At 39.2% G+C, this 22889-nt stretch overlaps 1 protein-coding gene across 10 annotated transcripts in view; it reads left to right on the top strand.

The window, feature by feature from the left end:
* The window catches only part of USP3 (ubiquitin specific peptidase 3), a 76409-nt gene that overhangs the window by 49676 nt on the left and 3844 nt on the right, over positions 1 to 22889 (top strand). For 9 of the 10 annotated variants that reach the window (XM_075100045.1, XM_075100038.1, XM_075100043.1 and 6 more), the window contains 11 exons: positions 1216 to 1347; positions 8523 to 8606; positions 10218 to 10299; positions 12906 to 12988; positions 13873 to 13986; positions 14657 to 14770; positions 19002 to 19148; positions 21096 to 21202; positions 21369 to 21449; positions 22397 to 22515; positions 22690 to 22803. In XM_075100045.1, the coding sequence (XP_074956146.1) occupies positions 1265 to 1347; positions 8523 to 8606; positions 10218 to 10299; positions 12906 to 12988; positions 13873 to 13986; positions 14657 to 14770; positions 19002 to 19148; positions 21096 to 21202; positions 21369 to 21449; positions 22397 to 22515; positions 22690 to 22803 (1128 nt within the window). In that variant the 5' untranslated portion in view covers positions 1216 to 1264. The remainder of the gene's footprint in view (positions 1 to 1215; positions 1348 to 8522; positions 8607 to 10217; positions 10300 to 12905; positions 12989 to 13872; positions 13987 to 14656; positions 14771 to 19001; positions 19149 to 21095; positions 21203 to 21368; positions 21450 to 22396; positions 22516 to 22689; positions 22804 to 22889) is intronic. The other variant, XM_075100041.1, reaches the window with a different exon arrangement.

Raw genomic sequence — 22889 nt, 5'->3', positions numbered from 1 at the left:
ACAATGAGAAGAATGTAATATACCTTGTAATGGGAGCACTTTTGATCACGAAAGCATACAGCATATTCTTCTGTTCAGATAATGTTTGAAATTAAAGGAAGAGAAATAAAGCTTTTCAGATTTTCACTTGAAGTATGGATGTACAGGTTAGAGTCATTGGGAACATACTGACCACGTTGTAGGACTAGAGCATTTCTGGGGGGGAGCAAGGCTTTATAAACCTGTCATTTGCACTGTTAAGCAGAAAGTCAACTCCTGCAAGAACAACAGTCTTGTTTGTATTATGATGTAATTGCTGTAGGATTCTGCCAGTACAGCAATGTCAGGAACTGTGTGGCTACAGTGCCTTAACTAGCACAGCCACGTTATCAGAATTGTTTACACCTGCTTGTGAGAGCAAGTGTTCATGTGAGCATGTGCAGAGTTCCCATTGGTTAGCATTACTGAATTCAACAAGCAGGAAATAAGGGGGGAGATAATTCACCTGAGGTCTGGCCACACAGTTCTAAGTGTTAATGACTTTCAGCTCATACTTAAGAGTTCTTCCATTTGTAATGACACTTTTTTTAATTAAAGGTGCTTACTTTTCTAGATCTTAAATTTTGAGTGTGAAAATGCTCATTGTGTCAGCAAAAGAGCTGTAGGATTTTGGATTTCTTCTTAAGTTGTGTGACCCCAAGCCCTAGAGCCTCTCAAATTCATGAAATTCATAAAATGTAGAATGCTCTAATATTAAATGGTGCTGCAGAATGAATGTGCTTTCATATGGGGGTCAGCACACTGTTAAAGTAATAACAAACATGATGAGCGCTGGGTGGAGAAAAACATAGAGCTATAAAAAATGTGGTTAGTTCTCCATATTGCTTTCCCATATACATTACAGGTATGGAGAAAGGAAGCTAATGATTTTCTCAGTTGCAAAGGTGGATTGGCCTATTCAGGTGCCAGATCCAGGGGTTTGGTACAAGGATGTCAGTTTGTGGTTGCTGTGAAGGATATGGAGAGATTAATTTGGACAATGTAAGAGAATAAAAGGGTTAAAAGTTAGACAGTTTAACCAATGTTTTCACACAGGTGAACTTCCTATTTTAATGCCTGTATAAATAGTGGATGCATATTAGGCTGCCTTTTTACTTTTTATTTTCAGGGAATGTTGGTTAGATTAACTGTTCAAAAGTGTAAGACTTTTTTAAAATTTTTTTTCATTTATTTTAGATATGTGAATGGCCATGCAAAAAAGCATTATGAAGATGCACAGATTCCTATGACCAATCATAAGAAAACAGAAAAACAAGAGAAAGTTCAGCATACTGTGTGTATGGATTGCAGTAGTTACAGTACATACTGGTAAGGGTTTAAATGCTGTAATTTGACAACGCCTTATATACTAGAAGGTGAAAACTTCAGACTCTTGTGAAGCATTATATTACACACATTTCTGAGCACTTTATCGCTTGATTTCCAGACTTGGCTGTTTAAAAACAGTAATGAAATAACGCTCTTGCCTTTGCATGTGTATTGTAGCACTGATTGCAGCTAAACTGCTGCATTTCAAATGGCTGAGAGGAAACTTTTTGAAATAAATGCTATTTATGTGGTTTAGAGTTGCTTCTGTTTGCTTTGGGTTATTTTGAGAACCTAACCTTTTAATTGCAAAAGCTGCTGTTTGGTTGTAGTTACTCCTTCCATCAAATTGGTGAGCCTTTCACATATCCTTTATTTGTCAGAATATAAATATATAAATATATAAAATAAAGTAATATGCTATAGATCCTGCCCAAGAGATGAGAACTTGAGGTGTGTATGTGTATTTTGTTTGGGTTCTTTTCCAACATTAATTGTTTTCTTCACACTGAAAGAAAGGCTTCTTTCTTTTGGAGATTTGGGGCAACCTGTTTGGGAAAGTGATGGATCCTGTCAGGAAGCAGCATCAACACTCTGGCATGATTAATTAGCAGAATCACAGAAGTGATTCTTTTAACAGAAGAGTGGCCTGGGCTGATTTATTCTATCAGGCTCTTAGAGTGACATATGAGCATCGTTTAGGGAGATTTAATAGTTATGCTGATAATGTCAGGTTCCCGATCTTCCTTGTTGCTCAGAGAGCTAAGACTGGAAGTCTGCTGAAAGCAACATGTTTGTGTGTCCAGCATCTTCCGTCCTCTTCACCCCTAAGCAAAATTATTCACAGCTGCTTCCCCATTTCCTGTTAGCTTCATGGTTTCCCATGTGTGTCATTACTTGTGTGGTGTGGCAGTGCAGAATTTGAACAGTGCAAATCTCAGGGAAATGCGTGTTATAGTCTTGTAAAATTACTGAGTATATAGCTCCACTGATGGGTATTTTGGTCAAATAATTGGATCTCTTTTGCATACATCATCAGGGAAAAAGCTGTTTTCTGAAGTCTGGGTATCCAGTTTTATGAGGAATACTTCTGTAGCAAACAGTTTTATCCCCTGCTAGTAAAATCACAGTTAAGTGGTCTCACCTGAAGAAATTTTGTTTGGAGGAACTCAAATTATTCAGATGGCGTGTGCAGCAATGACAAAAACTGTACGTATGTTAAGTGTAGAAGAAAGGTTTGAGTAGCTTTGTGATGTATGGGGATTTTGCATCTATTTATGTTTTATTTAAATAACCAGCATTTTTATCTGCCTCTATGTGAAGACATACAATTTTTCTAAGTGATGCATATGCACAGGTTACCAGCATTGGAACAGCTGTGGGAAGCTAATTCCACTTTGCCAATTAATGCTGTTAACAACTGAGTTCTACATTGTGGCTTTTTGTTTTGTTTGAAGTATGACCTGTCTTCTAGTCACTTTGAAGGTAATAATGTGTGGAGGAATTCTAGCAGCTTATTTGAAGTCTTGATTATATCTCCATTTACTATGACAAATAGTGTGCCCAACTTGCTGAGGCTTGATGAGTAATACTGGCAAGTCAGAGCACCCTGCTGACCTTATCCCAAATGCAATATGGGCATTGCAAAATGACAACAGCCAAACTGAGGACTGGGGGCTCTATTTCTGAAACTATGCTTATGAGGAGCAGGAAGGCATGCACTTATGCTGTGAAACACCAGTGAGCTTTGTATTTGTAGTAGGACAGATGAGAAGCAGTTTAGCATGTGATGTCTTTGCTGTAATCAAAGTAGAAGGCTGAGTCATCTATGGATGAATTGGAACTAATGGTAGAGAGCTTTGCCTTGGGGTGTTCCTGTTGTGTATAATTCACTAGCAAATTATAACTATCCTGTGCTAATGTGAAGCTGAACAAGTTTCAAAAGCAGTGTATCTTTGCTGTCACTTAGGATATTTCAGGTTTTTCCTACCTGATAATCAGAAAAAGATACCTGGATTTGTTATTGCACCCTTTTTTTTTCCAGTGGAAATGATTTTAGATGTGTAAAGATGCAGCAAAAAGCATTAGAGGTGTAAAGACCCAATTCTGCCCCTTTATTTCAGAAGGTACTGTAGGGGCTGCTATTGAATAGTGCTTGCCAGTTAAAGCAAATAGTTGGGTGAATTAGTCATAACTAGTTACAGTGGAGATAGACTTTTGAAATGTTATTTGTTAGCTTCTTCAGTGTAGACATGAATCCAGTAGACGGTGCTATGTTTATGCTATAATGTTTCTTTTAAGTGAACATTTATTTAAAGGTTAATATTTTATGCTAGCAATGTGGGTGACCAATAATTCGAAAGTGATTAAAATACCATCCTAGGACTTAATTGAATTCTACTTCTATTGTAAAAATAATGGAGATATTTTGATGCAGTGCTGGCTTTTATATTTGCAGTTTTGTTTACTACAGAGTTGAGTAGAAAACTCTTGTTCCATATTTATTCTATGGATCCTAATTTACCGTGTTGCTTAGCTTGCATAATAGCAGTGAACAGGCCTGTATGGGCTCTTTTCTAAGCAGAAGGCATTTAATCCTTTGCTTTTCTTTGGCCGTGACGTAAACTTTCATGCAGTCATGAGAGCCCAGACCAGGGTTTGCCTTAGCTATTCTTGTCAGTCCAAGGGGAAGAACTACTATGTGACTGTTGAAGCTACCATGGCTTATTGAATTTTATTTCTAGTTCACATGCAATCTTGCTGTAAACCAGAATCAGATCAAGCAGGCTCCTGTAATTGCATTTCAGGTGTGTATGTTTTCTTTTAAGTGATCACAAGCTTTCAATGTAGCTTTGAAAGGAAAATGTTTCAGTTCTGGTGGGACGGTGGTTGTGGTTTTTTTTTTTTTGAATTATGAGATGAGGTTTTTATTGTATTTGAGTTTGGTAATGTTTTGAAAAATACAGGCATGCTTGAGTTATCATTAAGTATTGGGCAGCCAGGGATTTGCTTTCCAGAGGGTTTTGATCTTTCTTCTATGTCCTCCTATCATCTGTTCACTCTTCACAGTGAAAAAGTTGAGAGAGTGTTAATCTTTTATTTGTTATGAGAGTATGACTCTCTTCTTGATTCTTTGGTTGCTTTTGAGACAGTAGATGCAATACTAAATCACTGAGAAAAACAGACTCCTGAATTCCACTTTTTGGAGGTAATCAGCCTTTCAGTTAGTTCTAAAATACTAAGCACAAAGAGTTTACAAGAACTACAGATCTCTTTTTTTCTTGCCAAACTATCATGCGATGCTTTCTTCTGCTGGTTGTTTTTCTGTGCTCGAGAAGTAAAATGATCTGTTTAAGAAGCCTGCTTTCTGAAGTACCATTTCCGGAAAGAGGGCTCTTGAAAATTTGTTTTCTCTGGGCTAGTGCGCAGACAGTTTGTTAGCACAGAAGAAGAAAGGCTGTCCTGTTTATGTATTTGCATAATATGTTTCCCGTGTTCATTTAATCTCAGGCACAATTTGCAGGTCAGATTTCTGGCCCATTAGCCTCCTTGTTATCTGTTAGAGAAATGGTTGTGCTAATGTTGTCATGTCCACCCCCAGCTGCCCTCCCTGGGCTGATGTAAAAATAAATAAGTGCCAGGGACTTAAAAAAAAATTCTTAGTCTTTCTTTTTGTGCTGGTGGTTCTGTTTAAAAAACAGACTTACTGTGCTAGTGCATGTACATACAAAAAAGAGGTTGCTTAGGAACATTATGATGCCTTTTATCCAGACAGTAAAATTAGAGTTCTTAGTTTACTCATTTAAAGTGTTAGCACAACTAAGGAAACTTGGATTGGGATTTTTTAAAATTTTGCTTGTCCTGTAATTCTTCAAATCCAATCAGGGCTTTTAAACATGGCACGAAATTTTGCAGCCTACAGAAACAGCCAGTGCTAAGCGTAAGTGTTCCCCGGAGCAGTGCATATATTCACTGGCTTGCTGGCATTTTAACAGCAAAGGAGGCCAGAAAAGACAGGGCCTTGGAGGTGGCAGAGGTGCTGAAAATAGTAAGTGTAAAGAGAGGAAAATATTATGCTAATCCACATAAGGGACCCTCCCCACAGTACAGAATTTGTTCTGTATGATTGCTGTTAAAAGCACACTGTAGAACTGTTGTATGTAATAAGGTTTATTGTTCATTTGTGATAACCCTGAGGGTCAGGAATTAAAAATCTGTTTTGAATGTCAGCTTCACATACAGGAAGTAATGTCTCAGCAGTTTACCTTTACAGTGTGGGGGCTTAGCAAATTTTAAGCTATTAAAGCATAAACTATTTCCTATTCTGTTTACTTCATTTATCCAAAATAGATTGGTAGTAGTGCTGAATCCTCTGTTGCAAGGGAGGTGGTTTAAGAAACCTGCCCATTAAAAAGAGAAACAGAAGCAGCTCCTCTTGTTTTTAAGTGAATCTTAAAAACTTTTCCACTGTTGCAAGGACCCTGACATTTAATGATATATTTGGTTTTATTCTTTCATCTTGGGGAAAGTGCAAGCTTGCAATTTTATGTAAAGATGTAACTGGTGTGTGATATTAAGCTGAAAATAAGGTTAACATGATCTTTAGGGCATGGGAGCAAGGATTAAATCATCTTTCAGCAATAAATTGCTTAGAGGCTTTCATTGAGCTTGCATCCACTTTCATTCCCCATTTATAAATGTTAGTAACTACACAACTGGGGTAGCAGTGTAATTGTGCTAGTATACCTGGGGGTGCGGACACAAGTGGTATTGAGGAGTCTGAGTTTACTGTATCCACCTGCACCATATTTACCTCACACCAAAGCTCACCTGGGTAGTTTGCTCTGATGGCTGTCCTTGAGGTGTGGTGTCCTGTGAGAGTGGCAAGTGCAGGAACACTTCATTAGGTAATTGTAGGTGGCTGATAAAGCTGAGCAGGACTACTTAAAACATGGCTGAAAAATAAGCACATTTACAGACTTCTTCCCCCTCCAAACTAACTAGGACTGTGGCAACCTTTAAAAAAAAAAAATCTATCACTTGCAATAGCTATCTTTTCTAGACCTTGTGTGAGTATCTGTATTCAGCTGTATTCAGTGTTTGGAAACCTTGAGTCGTATTAATTTCTCAGAGCCAAAAATTAACAGAGGTCCTGGACAGACTGGTCTTACAGACTCCTTTCAGTAGCAGGGCTTTTGCTTTTTCAACTCTGTAGTCTCTTCGAGCATTCAGTGTTTGAATTAACACTAGCAATACTGTTGCCTTTGAACTACATCTCAGAGTTACACAATAAAGAATGTTGTAAATTCCAGATTTGCCTGAAGTCGGTACCTTCATTAACTTACAAAGTATGAATCTATTCCAACAGAGGAGTAACTTGAGACGATGAGGATGTATTTTGCATTTGAGTCAGTCCTGTGCCAAAGGAAAAGCAGAGAAATAGCTACAGTTCTGATATTAAACATACCCAAAGTAAGTTAATTTTCTTCATGGGAAGTGTTCAGTTGCCTGCCAGAATTCAAAGCTGCAATCTGATGCTTCACAGTAAGCACAGGACTGACAAATGCTGCTCAGAGATGAGTTACCTTTGAGGGATGTGGGGGACAGGAAGTTGTGACAAGTCTCTGCTCCCTTTCTGTCGCAGTGCTCTCAAAAGGCCTGGTGCAAGTGGTGTTAAGTCTTTTCTTACCTTCCTGTTTCTCATGCCCAGAATATGGGTTATCTATTTCTTGAGCTAGCTCTTGGCTAACCCTGTGAGAGTACTGTGAAATGTCACCTGCAGCTCCTGTGCACAGCAGTAACGGTGCTGCTCTGCTGACTGCCTCCTCTGAGAGAGACTTGAGGAGGTTGCACAGAGTTCTTGGTTTACCGATGTGCAGGTGTGGATTCTGTGGGGCTGCAGCATTTCTACTTCTTAGTTTTAAGGGATTTTTGTCCTTCCTTCCCCTCCCCTTTCCACTACCTCACCCCTGTATACAGACATCATCTTGCCTTCACAAACAGAAGAAAAGAGCGTGAATAAGAGGGTCCGCATCAATCTGGGACCTCTATTTCCCCTTTTTGTGAGGGCAAGACATGTAAGGGACTTAAAATACAGCAAAGCTGCAGACCTAATGCCATCTTGCAACGGTGTTCTCCTTGTGACAGCTTTCTTTGCAACTCTTCCATTTCCTCAAATCGACATGTGCACTGTGGATTTACACGAGCTTAGGAAAACAGTGAAACAAGGTGTGGGTTTGGTTTTTTTTTCCCCAGCATTCACTAAACGACCCTTCCCCTCCCCCCCCTTTAGAAATGGTCTGTAACCTTTGGCTTTGCGCACTGTAAGCCCACAGTTTGAATATTAAATTATAGTGAACATCTTTGCTTCTTGGGAAATGTGAGATCTTTGTAGAATGTTATAGGATTGTAGACTTTCGTAACCTTTGCTTCTGCTGAGAGGCCATTTTGATCTGGCTTTACATTTGCTTTGAGGCAGGGGGAGGATCAGCTGCTGTCTCTTTTTCAGCTCACTTTTGCACCCTATCCTGAAAAAGCTCAAAATACTAGCTTAAGTATTATAAGAGTTTCATACAGTTTTTATATATACAGAGAGATTGAGGGATATTTGTGGTTAAAGCACAAGATATGAGTTGCCACAGACTTCTGGTGTGACTTTGGAGAAATCACAATCTCTTAGTTTATCTTTTTTCATAGCAGAAACTTTTACATTATGTGTGTGTCTGGCACCTCAGGTTTTAATGACAGCTTTACAGTATTAAAACAAATAGATTTATGCTGTACATTAATAAAACCTCTGTATTCTCTATCTGATGTCAGTTGATCTTTTCTGATAAATATTCTGTGGATTATCTACTAACGCTGCTTTTGGTTACACCATATGTTTGAATTTTTGTTGAACTGGGATTCTGCATTGAGGCAAGCAGTACATCATGTTTCTGATTTCTAACAAAACTGAGCTAGAAGAAAAACATGTAATAAGACAGTGCCTGTACCTTCTCTTGTTTATAGGGTAGTTTTCAGGGGGAACCAAGCTCACTGTGTAGGTGTTCTGCTCCCTTGTTCCCCTCGTAATCTTCCACTGAATCACTTCAGTGCTTCCTGCACGTAGGCTTGCATGACTTTTGGAGTACTTCATTGAAATCCTTTGCATGTTCTGATAAATGTTTTTCTTGCAGTTATCGCTGTGATGATTTTGTAGTCAATGATACCAAGCTGGGCCTGGTACAGAAGGTCAGAGAGCACCTACAGAACTTGGAAAAGTAAGTAGCTTGTTTACTTCCAGACTGCTTTGGGTGGACTTGTAATATCGCATCATTTAAGCGGTATTTCTGGTTTATATGTATATATGTATTTAATATCTATATTTTAGTCTATCTGTGTGTGTGATACTGTGTATGTTTAAATATCCTTTTCATCACTGAGAAGCAGAGGTGCAGAGTGGACGGATTTGGCTGATCTTGTATGTTTTGTTTCTTATACAGTGAGTCTTGTAGAAGCAGGTATGTATGGTGTTACAGGATTTTAGATACCGATTAACTGTCTTGCTACCTAGCCAATAATTATGTCCTTTTTCCATATATATGGGAGAGAATTTTCAGAACAGAATCACAGTTTTGTCAAAGCTGGCATAAGTTTCTGGACAAGAGAAAGGGAAGTAATAATGCAGGTGCAAGTAGTCTTCGTGTTAATGCATAGTTTGGTTTCCAAACAAAAAGAAAAAGAAGGCTTCTGAACTTGGAATTGTACAGAAGAGACATGTTTTTCCTCTGCCTTTATCTGGCACTGTTCCACTGAAAAATAGATATTACAGTCTTTGTGATGCGGATGCTGTGGTCAGTACTGGGTAGCAAAGAGTCTTTTCACAGTTTGCTTGGAAATCTTGTATAATACTAAGTAGAAGTACATGTGCATACAGTGCTTCCAAAGACATTTGAATGCCCCAGGTTCAAATAGGACCCCTGCTAAGAAATTGTTGTGATTTTGGGACGTCTGTCAGTCTTCCCTGAGTTAAGTGTGTCACTCTGGTAATGTTAACATTTTCATTGTTTTCTCTTTTTGATGGGCTTCTCAGGTATGTAATGAGATGTAAAGATGTTTAAGCATGAGAAGTACATGAGTATTTTGGGCATATCAGGAGATTTAGCTTTTTGGGAGGTAAATGATACTGTGGAGGCTTCTGTTGTGTGTAATGATAGGTTTTGAATGTTTGGAGGGCTTTTTAATTAATAAAATGGAAAAAAAAAACCCCAACCAACAACCCAGTCCTAAAATCTGGAACAAGTTATGGTTTTGCTGTTAGATTAGAAAGAAGTTATAAACTGGTAGAATTGAGGGGCCAGTAATTTCCAGTGATGTGGAAAAGAACAATTGTTCTTGTAACTTTGTAGTGTTACACAAAATAAGAAGTCAGCTGTAAGACTAAAGTGCTAGCACTTTAGATATTTTTCATTTTTGGCAACTTTACTTTGTCCTGACTTTTTTTGAAGTTGTCTTTCTAAAGGCTTAGGTGAGTCTTCTGACAGAAGTACTGGATGGGAAATTCTGTATTAAATATTCCTTTGATTAAGGAAAAAGAGCAATACTTTAGATGAAAAGTAGCATGCTAATAAGGCCCACTCTTCCGGGCGCATACGGTAGCATGCATAACTTAATGCAATTAACTCGGACATTAGTGTTGAAAATAGGGGAGATGCAGTCTGTTTTAAGACTATGGAAAGTGTATGTTGCAGTCAGGAAGCTCTTTGCTGTCTTAATGACAACTGATGGCACATGTAATCACCATGTTAAACATTAGGATTATTATCTATTGTCCGTTTCACACAATATTTTGTTTTTATAGTAAGAAACCTCTTTTAATTACTTTCCAACAGTTCAGCCTTTACATCAGACAGACATAGGAAACGAAAACTATTGGAAAACTCATCTTTGAACAGCAAGTTATTAAAAGTAAATGTAAGTATGACGGATCTGGTACAGTGAGTTTAAGGGGTCTTTCTAAACCTGTTGAAGCTTACAGTTGGCCTAGATGTGAAATAACTTTCAGTTACCCAAATTTGGCTTGGTGTGCTTTGTCTTTGTACTCTGCTGACCACACATGCTGAGCCCCTTCTCACAAAAGAATGTTTGATACTCTGCTGTGTTGCTGTTGACCTAGACTTTGAGCCTCCCTGTGCTTAAGAAGGGTTTTGTGTCAAGATGGAGCGTTAGGGCACTTTAAGCTTTGTGGGATCAGTGAAATCAGAAGGAGCTAGTACCTATTGGGATCAAAACATGGGTAGACATAGGACTCTACTTTTCCAAGCAGACAAGGGGTTTTTGTCCTTTTTTTTCATCTTTTAACAGTGGAGAAGACAGAGAAGCAGATGTGTGGTCTTTTTCTAGGGGTATAAGAGTATTTGTCAAGAAAAAGTAAAAAAATTTTAAGTTTTAAAACAGCTTGGGAAACTTGCTTTCAAAAGGAACTGTGGACTATTCTGAAAGCTTTTCTCACTCTCATCTTCTTCCTATTTTAAGTTCACGTCTACAGAATAGCACCCAGGAGAGGATGATCTGGCCCTTGCTACATAGCTGAAGGGGTACATAGTTTCTTCCAGACAAAGAATGCCCCAAACAAAACGTCTCTGTTTTCCACAGTTTGGGTTGAGGGAGTTTATCTTCATAATTTCTCCCAGATTGTAAGGAGGGTGAGAGAGGGGAGATACTGATCCAGCTGTATGCAACTGCTTCATTTCCACCCCTGCCCAGGAGCAGTGGTAGAGCAGAGCTATTCCTCCTCAGACCTTGGGGCTGCAGGACAGCAGCGTAGTAGTCAAGGGGAGCTGAAGTAATGGCTGTCTTCAACTGTGAGGAACAATTACCTGATTATGAAGAGAGGTTCTTGAGAGGAGTATGAATGGAAATCGGAGGGTGGGGTGAGAGCAAAGCAGTCAGTTGCTGTTCTGTGAAGCCTGTAGGAGTTTAGTTACTTTAAAAATGCACTACCTACAGTCAATTTAGGGTCCTCTGAATGTGCTGTGTATGCTTCCTGTACTGTCCCAATCTTGGGGTGATTGAGGAAGTCTGGGAGAAACAGTAGGTTTTGGGTGGGTGGTTGGTTTTTTGTTTTTATGGCAACACACAGCATCGTTGTCTGGAAAACTCAAAGCCAGTAGAAGCCAGAAGGAAAATACTAGGCAGCATTTAGATACAGAGAAGACAGAATTATAGAATTAGAAAGCATGAACTTAATGCTGCTTTTATTCTTCTTAGTCTGTGCTGTTTTCTCAGTTTTATTAATACTTGAATATTGCCCATGGCAATAGAGGATCTTTTTATTTTTGGTGCATTGGATCCTTATCTGGAAGACAGGGCACTGCTGTTTGCCTTAATACCCTGCTGTCTCACCCTGGGCAAGAGTGGGAAAAGAATACGCTAAGGACACTGTGGTGTTTGTACTTAAAAGTTTTCTTCCTTTACTGGAAAACAGGTCTCTCTTTAAACAAATCTTACTGAGTCGGTAAATTGCTTATGTAAATAATACTTTTTTTTAACAACATATACACAAATATCCTGCTGTCATTAGTTCTTCACAGAGATGATGTTTGTGGTAGATTTGGGGAGGATAAAAAGTTTTATTGGAACACTCTGAATAGGTATTTGGTAACCTGGATTTGCATGCAGTCTTTCATGTAATATGTTCATTTTGAGATACTATTACTAAAAGATAGTCTAGTTTTTAAATTCTGTTAGAACAATGAAGAATGTCCCAAAATTTGATGAGCCCTCAGTGTGATATTTTGTAGGCAACGGAATGTGTGCAAGTGTTGCGGATTCCAGAAATCATAAATGCAGCACTGTCCACATTTTTCTTCCCTGTCCTTATGGCCCACCCTGAAGATTATTTGGCAAAAAGGAAGCTAATCTGTGGGTAACATGCTCTAACCTGTTGAAACTCCTAGACTATAAATGGTGTATATTTTGCTTCTCTTCATTCAACACATTGCTTTTTCTTTGCGCAGCCTAACTTGACTGTTTCTTTCCCAAATAAATGCTGTTGACTGTCTTTCAAAAACCCTCCTGGCCATCACAGAACCCCACCAAGACAGCGGGCTACTGCTGGTGACTTAAAATCAACCTGCAGGCTGCCGCACTGTGCATGTTAGACATGGGACCAGATGGATAAGGATTGGTATTTTCATTTTTTGAAGGCACTTTAGGGAAATTGCAGTCTGGTTTTCGCTGACCTTTATTGGAGTGTGACTATTTAACATATATACATACACACAGATACTTTGCAATAAAAGCCTGTGATTAATTCTGGGTTGGCCTATTCTAGATTTATTTGCACAGGAAAAGGTGTTGTATAGTTTTCTGTTGACAGGAATGAGTAAGAAACAGGTTTCATGACATGATGGAGCTTTAAGGCAGTTTGTGCTGGTGAGGTGGTTGCTTTGGCTTTGAAACTGCACTTCTCAAACAGCACAGATATTATTGTTTAAGCCTACGCTGATATAACAGTAGCAGCTCTGTAGGGAGAAAGCGGGGGAGCAAGTCTTTAACTTAACCATTCTCATTTCCAGGGAAGCACCACTGCCCTTTGTGCCACAGGCCTGCGGAACCTGGGGAATACATGTTTCATGAACGCAATCCTTCAGTCGCTCAGGTACCTCTGAAGCTTTCCCCATGCCACTGCGAGAGTGGTTGTGTGCGGTAGCATTAGGCAAGGGAATTTACCACTGTAAGGAAGCATATTGGGATTCGCAGGAATGGGTGTGTGCAGGTACCGTAAAGTTGTGTTTTGCATCGTGAGGGACTTGCTGTGATGCAGCATTCCAGAGGAAGGCTGCTGTATCCTCAGTGGAAAAGGAGACAGCCCTTCCATTGCCAAGGATGTAGAAACATGTTGATGCTTGTGGTCGCTGTGAAAGCAGAGGCAGCGCTTTGAGGGATGGGGTCTCGTGGAAGTGGGTAGGAGAACAGTTTCTGCAGTGCTGAGATGTTAGACCTCATTTCATTGCTGCCAAGACCACCACTGCTCTGTAGTTTTCCTTTTGCATTTCTGAATTTGCCTGCTTCACTGGGAGGATACTGAGTCAGTTTATAGCAGGACTAATAGGTCTCAGTTTTCTTCTCCATTGTTCAGGGTTCACTGGCAGGAGTTGAGGCACATGTTTCTTACGTTCCATTACTGGGACTGTGGTAGCGGAGGTTAGGATTGCTAGGTGGCAGCAGACAGAGTTAACTTCCTCAGCAGATGCAGTCTGATTTGTTAGAGAATGCCTTCTGATACCTCTGCCTGTCATGGTATCTCTTAGTCAAAGCAGAGTCAAAACGTAATTATATTTCAGGTATCTGGGGTGATGCTGGTATTTACAGATCTACTCAGTCGTTTACAGAAGAGGAGTATTTGCTACAGTATTTTTTGTATCTTGAACTGTTCATGATTGCCATCCTCTATCACTGCATGAAGTTGTGTTTGCATTTCAAAGAACAGGCTCTTTGTTCTTTGCCCTTTAAGGACTTCATTCATTTTTCCTTTTTCCATAGTAACATTCAACAGTTTTGTTGTTACTTCAAAGAGTTGCCTGCTGTGGAGCTGAGGAATGGGAAGACGGCAGGCCGGCGAACTTACCATACCAGGAGCCAGGGGGATAACAATGTGTAAGCGGCACGTTCCTTTAGCACTGATCTTTACGGAAAACAGCAAATGTTTGGGTAGTAGAGCCACTATAAGCTTTCAGTGTTGTTAAATCATAGAAAAATGATTTGGGGAGGAAAAAGTCATAGAAAAACAATTGGCTATACAAAAAAAGAAACTTGTATCACTTGCAGTTCGCTTATAGGCCTGGTGCTGCAGGGGGAAGCAGTCAGATACCTCAGAAAGCACTGGAGTGTAACTGCATTTAAAGTAAGGTTAAGAAGTGCTAGTTACATGTACTACAGACTTTGTTACTTAATTACAGCTAAAATATGGTCATGGGGCCATGTCTGTAAGTGAATGTATTAAAAAAAAATATCAGAGTAAGCGATTCACTTGTTTGAGCAAGTGTTAAAGGGATGATGTTAGCAGAGTCTTCATAAAATGGCAGCAGGTGGATAGATTTGCAGGTGAGTCCTCAACATCTGAAATGTAATTTTCCTAACCTGTGTGTCTCCAGCATTAAGGGTAGATTTTTGGACATAAAAATCTTTGAGGTACTGGAAAGGATATTTACCCGATCATTAGAATCTTAATCAGAGTAATGCCTGATATTTGTACCACTGAGCTAGTAAGCTTGTAAGGGCTGTAACACAAACCCACGTTAATCACCAGCTTTTACTTTCTTTTCAGTTCATTGGTGGAAGAATTCAGAAAGACACTCTGTGCTTTATGGCAAGGAAGCCAAACTGCATTTAGTCCAGAGTCTTTATTTTACGTTGTTTGGAAAATCATGCCAAATTTTAGGTAAGTTTTGTAGAATAAGAACAATCTTCTTGATTGCAACCTTGTGTTGCTGGTGTCCTACTCTAAAACATGCTGAATCTGCCGGATGTGCTCTCTGCAGCTTTCCCATATGCCCACAGATATGCTTTGAAAAGGATCTTTGCTTTGATTGACGGCTTTGTGTTCATGAGTAGTACTTTTCTTTCCCCACCCTTCTACCACATGCTACATGTAGCATTGTTGGAGAGGACAAACATCTCACATACTAAAATAGTAGTAGTTGTACCTTTGAGCCAGTGCTCCAAAGGGCAGAAGAATCAAGGTGATGACTAGTAGGTAAGTGCCAAGTGTGTGGTGTTGACAGAACCCAAGCTTGGCTGCAATGAGAAAGTGATGTAGTCAGATTAAAAAAGGTGGAGCACCTAAGCACCTACAGTCCTAAATGCAAACATACTGGCTGAAACTTCCTTGATTCTCTCAAAATAGTGTAGTCACCAGCTGGACATGAAATAAGGGCTATAAGAAAAAAAATCCTGCACATAATAGGCAGTTTGTGCCCATACTGACAAATAAGACAATAAAAAGAAAAGGAAAAGAAGGTTACCCGAGTAAATCGAAGTATCATTCCTCTCCAAGGTCTCCCTGTCCTGGCCCCTGAACCTCTTTCAAAGGAGCACTGAAACCTGTTAGGATTTATTGTGATGAAGGTAAGTTGCTCCATGTTATCAGGTAGTAAGTTATCTGTTACATTTCCAGCAGTGCTGAAAAGATGCTGTGAACACACCCGCTTAACGAGTAACCTGAATAACACAAATCTATTTATTCTGTTCTTCACACTGCCAACTACGTTTCACTTGGATTATGAGAATCAAGGAAGTTTAATACCAGTAGTTGCAAGCAGCAACCAAAACATTATAGGCAAATGAACATAGTCCATAATGTCCTTGACCAGTCTTCCTATTATAGTCTTCCCTATAAATCTTGTTAGACTAAGTAAGAAACCAGTTCATGAAAGTTTCTCAAGCAAATTTTCAGCACTGTGGGTCTTATCACAGCTTTCAAAAGAAAAAGTGCTGTTTGTTGGGGTTTTCCTCCTCCCCTTTTTGTTGTTAGCTGGGGACATGTCTATGATTAATTGATAAGAGAACTCATTAAATCGCATGGAGAATAGAGTCAGCTGCTCAGTAGATCCCTGCTCCCATGTGATCCAGGAAGAAAATTTGAATTTGTTCAGTGCTTAATTGTACCCTGTAGAAGCTAATGATGCTACAAATCTAGTTCTGCCTTGTGTGCTTCTTGTGAAACTGGGAGGAGGTAGATGGACATACAGGTGAAAGAAAGCTGGAGCTAGTAGCATGTTAACAGCAAACTATCCACTTTGGCTTGTGCTGTGAAGCCTGAAGTGATGTTCATGGTTGGGAACATGGTTTAATTGGTTCAGCCCAAAGAGATTTTAGTTGTTAAAGGCATGTCATGCCTGCCTCCAATGACTCCAAGTGCTCTTCTAACAGAAGGTTATAGATGCACTCTGTGGCCCTCTGTCTCATATTGCACGCAGGGAGTAGAGAATATAATTTATAGTTACTGTGAGCACAGCTGGAGTGCCTCTGAGCTCCAGTGCTGCTCTGGAAGCCTTGCTCCTTGACTGTTGGATAGTCTGCTGCTGCTGTTCCGCTGCGTGCCGAGATAGTTCTGTAGCCTCATGCTGAGTTGCAAGATGTGTATTTTGCTGATTTAATGCTGTATGAATAGTATGCTTTGTTTTCCTAGTAATTGTTCCTGTTTGTATCCTTTCTTGTTGCCAGTAGGAAAAGGAATGTCAGAGGCAGGCTTGAACTGAATTGCTTCAGGTGGATGGAGATGAGTTTTATTACACAAGCGGACTATCAGAGAAACTATGCTTTTTGCTGACAGGCTTTTAGATCATAGTTTATTTTAAACAGTGTGTCATCCAGATCACCATGTTCTTCTAAAGATCTGTATCTATGCTTAGGCTTTTTAACAAATCCAAAGAATCTTCCATTGATAATTAACATATTTATATGCAAGTATAAACACATGCACCAGGAACACAACCAACAATGTGGAATGATTCCAAAGGTCATTTCATCAAATTTATTGCAGAGCAAGGGTACCATATACTCTAGAGCTCTTTTATTAGGAATTTAATGTTGAAAACGTGTCTGAAGCAAAGACTTTCCATAAATTTCATCTTCTGCTGTTTATTATGATTGCCTATATGTTTATTAAATTGAAGATACCTATATTCAGTAAACGAAGCAAATCCTGTGTTATCTCAGCAACTTCAAAATTATCCTACAGTGTGTACAGTTAACATGAAGCTTTGAAGCTTTTCCTTTTCATTTGAAGGTTTTCCTACCATGTTAATGTATAATATTTCCATGTTTCATACTAATGTATAATATTTTGCAACTTTGGGAGAAGTCATCCTAGTTTCGGCTGTACAGGACTCTGGCCTCTTGAAGCACAGCAGTGTTTCTGTGTGCCAGTTTTTCTGTTGTAAAAGGTAGGTAGTGCTGTAAGATCTACACACAAACTTGGTGATTGCTTTTCAAGCTGCTAGTTTGGAAGAAACCAGTACTGTAATTCTACAAGATGAAAAGGTTTTATTTCCTTTTTATTTTGTTACTTCCTAGCAATACTTTTGTAGGATGAACCTATGTTCTTCACTAAGCAGATCAGCCTCACCTTGCATACTTCCTTTGCACGAGTCTGTTCTCATTTCTCTCCAGCTCTTGGTACTGTGCTGTAAGCCTTACAAATGTTTTCCCTCCCCTGAGCAGTAGTGTAAAAAACACCTCTGTTATTCTTTGACAGCTGTTCCTCTGTGACAGTTACTGCCAATACTTAGGTGGAATAGTGAGGAGGAAAAGGGGCAGGGGAGGCATGATAGAGCAGCTTAAAAGAACGGACAAGAGGAAGAGTGAAAGCCAACTCTGCTATGTAGGGATTTTTGTAACTAGGCCTACAAAGACTTGCAGGTAATTATGTCAGTGTTGTATAAAGCTTTCACTGTTTCACTATATATGCTTTCCGACTTCTCAGTATACATCTTATGGCAAGTGAATAGCAGTTGTTTGTTCAGTTTGATGCATGATTTAGTTTAAATAACTTTAAAGGCATGTTTTACCCTGTTGGCTTCACTGTGCCCTTTGATCAGGTTTGTTAGTGGTGAAATAATAACGATGACTCTTAGAGCAGTATTGCTGCTGATGGTGTGACACATCTGTGACTGGAGCCCTATCCTGCCCAATCCAAATGCTCAAGAGGTGCTCTAGATACCCCACCATTACCTCCCTCTCCCAACAAATGGTGTGTTGGTTACGAAGGGGAGGCGTGCCATTCTGAGCATGGCTATAGCTCTCATCCCAGAAGAGGAAAGAAATCTCTCTTTTATCCTAATTATTTCACACTTCATATTGTTGCTGAAAGATCCGCGTGGAAAACAAACCTAAAGATCAAATTCCTGGCTTTGGTGGGGAGGGGAACAAACAGGCAAGCAAATGCCTGGAACTGCCAAAGTGAGTGGGATCAGCAGCTGAATGAAAACCACTCGGAAATACTGACTCTGAACCCCATGTGAACAATACATTTTGCAGTGTCTTTCTTTTGAATCTTACCAGGTTTCAGATGTCAATATATTGGCCATAACTTATAGTAGTTTCAAAGTAGGGATGAATAGTGTGCCGCCTGAATCTGATTCCTAACAATTCTGCAGAAGTACTAACCAAATATAGTCAACAACAACAAAAAAGAAATGCTTTGTGTGAGTGAGGGGCAGTCACTGCTACCACTGTGTATTTTTAACATGTATGTGAGTCCTAGGATGTTACTAGCACAGACTTGAGTTTGGTGAGGCCAATTAACATTACCCAAGTACATGAGCAAATGTTACGTCTCTGCTGCTCCCTTTTGTTTTCTGAAAGGTCTCTTCCTATCCAAATGTGCATTCCTAAATATTTCTCCACCCCCAATAAGAGAGACACAGAGAGGGGACAGTGCAAGCTGTGAAGGACCAAAGTCGCTTAGTTTGTCTCGACATAGCTGTATGTTTCCAAAGGCTACTTGGCAAATTTTTTTGGTACCAAATATGTATGTCTCAGTAAAGTCTGTTTAGTATTATTAAACAAGCAGAGGTTCTTTCATGTGACCCTGGTGCTCTCTGTGTGTCGGCACTAAAGCAACCTGTATAGTTGGTGATTTTGTTGCTGTTGTTTCCTTTTCTCTTAAGGGGATACCAGCAACAGGATGCCCACGAGTTCATGCGTTACCTTTTGGACCATCTACACCTGGAACTCCAGGGTGGCTTCAATGGTGTTTCACGTTCAGTAATTTTGCAAGAAAATTCTAGTCTGTCTGCAAGCAACAAATGTTGCATGTAAGAAGTGGGGTTTTTTTGTTTTAATTTTTTTCAAAACCTTGGTGCCTTTGTATTGTTTTGTGTGTGGTGGATCTGAAATTTCAAATTCGTGGTTCCTTGTTTAAGTTCTCTTTAGTGCCTCTGTAATGTTAGGAATTACAAAGCTGCAGGTTATAAAGGATTAGCATCCTATAGGACATACTTCCTTTCAAAAGGATGGACATCTTTCATAGGTGAGTGAGCATCTAGGCAAAATTGTAAACACATTTTAATTCATAAATATTTGAGAAATAAAAAGATCAAACTTCTATTTTCTATCCTGTACCCACATAGAATTCTTTGTTCAGACAATTGCATTGTCTTAGGGTGACAGATGACCTGAATCATACAGGAGCAAAAAAGGTAGCTGGGTATTTGTAGGTTTCAATTGTCAGCAGGTCTTATGGATTAATGAGTAAGCAATGCAGTTACAGTTTGAAATCAAGTTACCTGCCAGTGATCTTGCTATATCTGCATATCACTTGACACAGTTAAAGCTGTTGCTTTTTTCTTTCGCTGGTAATTTTAATTTCCATGTTGCTGTGTGTCTTGAAACAGAGGAAATCCATGCGTTTCACTCTTCTTTCTTTACTTCTCAAAATACTTTTGTTCCTGAATTCTGTGCCAGGTGTGTTTTCTCTCAGATTGAAACTGTCACGGAGAGAAAACATTTTCATTTGCTTCATGAAGGAATGTTAAGGCAGTTCAGCCTGCACATTTGGTCTGTAAGTCCTTGGATTCTCTGTGTGAGTCGAGTGAATTTTCCCATCCTGTACCAATTAGGACATAGTAAGCAGGTCTTGAAAGGTGCAGGATTTTATAGATGCTTCATTAGGGAAAGCCTAGAGTTTATGTGCTCCTTACCACATTTATGTTGATTTGCTGATGCTTAAAAAAATCTCACAAAAGAATACTAAAATGTTCTTAGAATTAAAATGTATTTCAAAACTAAACAATTTTTGTTTTGTCAATGTTTTGGTTGTTGAAGCCCAAGGAACATTTAAACTTTGTTCACATATCTACAGTAAATTGGGTTTTAGAATGGCTGTTCGAGTGCATGGTGAGGTAGAGTAAGCCTTCTGTCAAGGGCAGATTAAGGTCATGTACACTTAACTGCCTACAGCAAAGTAATAGATACACTGTGAATGCTCTCTTCTTGAGCACTGGTTTATTGGGTAGCCGTTTCCTTCCGCTCAACAAGAAGCATTCAAGTTAACTGTAAAGATGTAGGTGGAGTGCAGATAAGGAGCGCAGGTTTCTGCAGACTTGTGTCAGATCTGCAAGCACAAATGAGCAAGTTTAGAAGTTGTATTATAACTTAAAAATGTTGGTGGTTTTTGGTTTTTAATTGGACTATGAGAAGTAAGTCCATTACATAACCTGCTGAAAAGATTGAGAGTAACGAAAGCATAGGGAATGATGATGGCAATGCATATTGTTTATTATATCTTAATGCAACTTAAGCTGTCTTTGGAAGTGAAGCACAGAAATACACATGAAATTAAAATTACTTGTAACAAAGGGTATAGAATAAAAAAAATGCTTACCCTACCTAAGAGGGAAGAATTTTTTTGTTTCATGAAGAGCCTTAATTGCAGGGTTAAAGTACTGTACCCCTGTGAGCATCAGCTTTCCACTACAGAAATGCAGTTGAGTGGAATACTTTCAGTGCCAAAATTTTGAGCATCTGCTTAGAGCATATGCAGTTCACGCTTTCTTCAGGTACAAAATAAAGCAAAAGAATTATAGCAGCTGAACAAATGCACTGTACAGTTCTGGGGTGAATGGAATGCCCAGTGGCTGACCTCAGTCACTGTTACACATGGACAAAACTACTCTGCCTAGTAGCAGTACACATGTAACAGGTATTGAAAGTTAAGCTCAGACATTCTGGCTGACTTTACCTTTCTGATGTGGTTTGTCTAGAAATGGAGCATCTACTGTTGTCACAGCAATTTTTGGAGGCATTCTTCAAAATGAAGTCAACTGCCTAATATGTGGGACTGAATCTAGAAAGTTTGACCCATTCCTCGGTAAGGTGCCTCTTGCTTTCAGAACACTGGGTGACTTAAGGCAGAAAAATAAATCTGAAGCTTGATATATTGATGTTACATGACTGAACCAGCATTTTAGCGTGAAATAATGAGGCATTGTTTTATTCAGCCCTAACTTTAAAAAAAATCATCTTTCTTTTTCTAGACCTTTCACTAGATATTCCAAGTCAGTTCAGAAATAAACGTACTAAAAATCAAGAAAATGGACCAATGTGCACACTACGAGGTAAGAGTGCTTGGATAATGAAATAATTGCTGGAACTAGGAGTATATACTTTCCAGGGTAGCTATTTCAGAGGAGCCAAGCTTTCACCTAGGGTGTGACTTGGTACCACATGCCACCTAATTCTATGGGATTCTGTGGTAGAAGGCAGCACCAAAATATTTTTCTACGCAGGTTTTACCCCAGTCACTGTGTATTCACATGCCTCTATGATAAACTGGGGCTGAGAAGTGCTTCAGGTTGTCAGCTAAATATGAACGAGGATTCCAGCAGAGGTTTTACTTCATGGTCAGAGTATTTCTAATGTATTACAGTCTTTCCAACCATCACTGATCTGTAGTGGTGCCTACTGGCATTTGCTAAGGCTCTGTGCCTAGGATACCCCCTTGTGCAGAGTAAGGATGACTCTTGGGGGTTCTGCTTTTTAAACAACATAAATCCATCCTGCACAGTTGGGTAGTAGTACTGTTGTTGACCTTGTTTTAAAGGATTTTAATTCTTAGAGATTTATGCATATACTTGCTGCAGATTATGAAATGCTAATCAAAACCCCATTATTTCCTGTTTTCTTTGCGCCTAAAACCAAATCACCTTTAAAAGTTGAATATGCTATGTCAGAAAGCCATTTAGTTTCTGTTGAAAACAGTTGTGTTGAATGTTGGACAGAATCTTGTTTGAAAAATGGAAATTTTGTGAATGCTTTTTTTTTCTTGAACTGCTTATAGCTGTGTTTTCAGGAACAGGGAATGCTGCATGTTACAAGTGTTACTGTATTAAAACATTATTACACAGTGTTTTGCACAAATGTATTTAGTCACTAGAACGTCTGCAGCAGATGTGCACACATTCTCTATATGGCTGTACTTCGTGTTATAAAAATCACTCAATGTCATCTTGAATCAGGTTTCTTTGTGTGGGTGTTTTGGGTTTTTTATCTTTTGCTTTTTTAGATTGTCTTCGCAGTTTTACAGACCTGGAAGAACTTGATGAGACAGAGCTGTATATGTGTCACAAATGCAAAAAGAAACAGAAGTCCACCAAAAAATTCTGGATTCAGAAACTACCAAAGGTTCGTGTAAGCATGAAAAGTAACAGGGTGACACTATATCAAAGGAAGTAACGATGCCACCATTAGTAGACTAACACTTAACCCTCCCATAGGCTATTGCAGGTGTTTAGCATGAAGTTCAAGCTTTTCCTCTAATAAATCTTATTTTTATTTTTTTTTTTTCAAAACCGGTAGGTGCTATGCTTACACTTGAAACGATTTCACTGGACAGCGTATCTGAGAAACAAGGTTGATACATATGTTGAGTTTCCCTTACGAGGCCTAGACATGAAATGCTACTTGTTAGAGGTATGAACACTGACTGCTACTTTCTGTAGAAATGTGTTCCATGACATATGTCTGTGTTACAAATTGTAGTAGGTGCTATTGGGATC

Source organism: Phalacrocorax aristotelis, chromosome 7 (genome assembly GCF_949628215.1).
Source record: "Phalacrocorax aristotelis chromosome 7, bGulAri2.1, whole genome shotgun sequence".
Lineage (NCBI taxonomy): Eukaryota > Metazoa > Chordata > Aves > Suliformes > Phalacrocoracidae > Phalacrocorax > Phalacrocorax aristotelis.
This window is presented reverse-complemented; position numbering and strand designations above follow the sequence as displayed.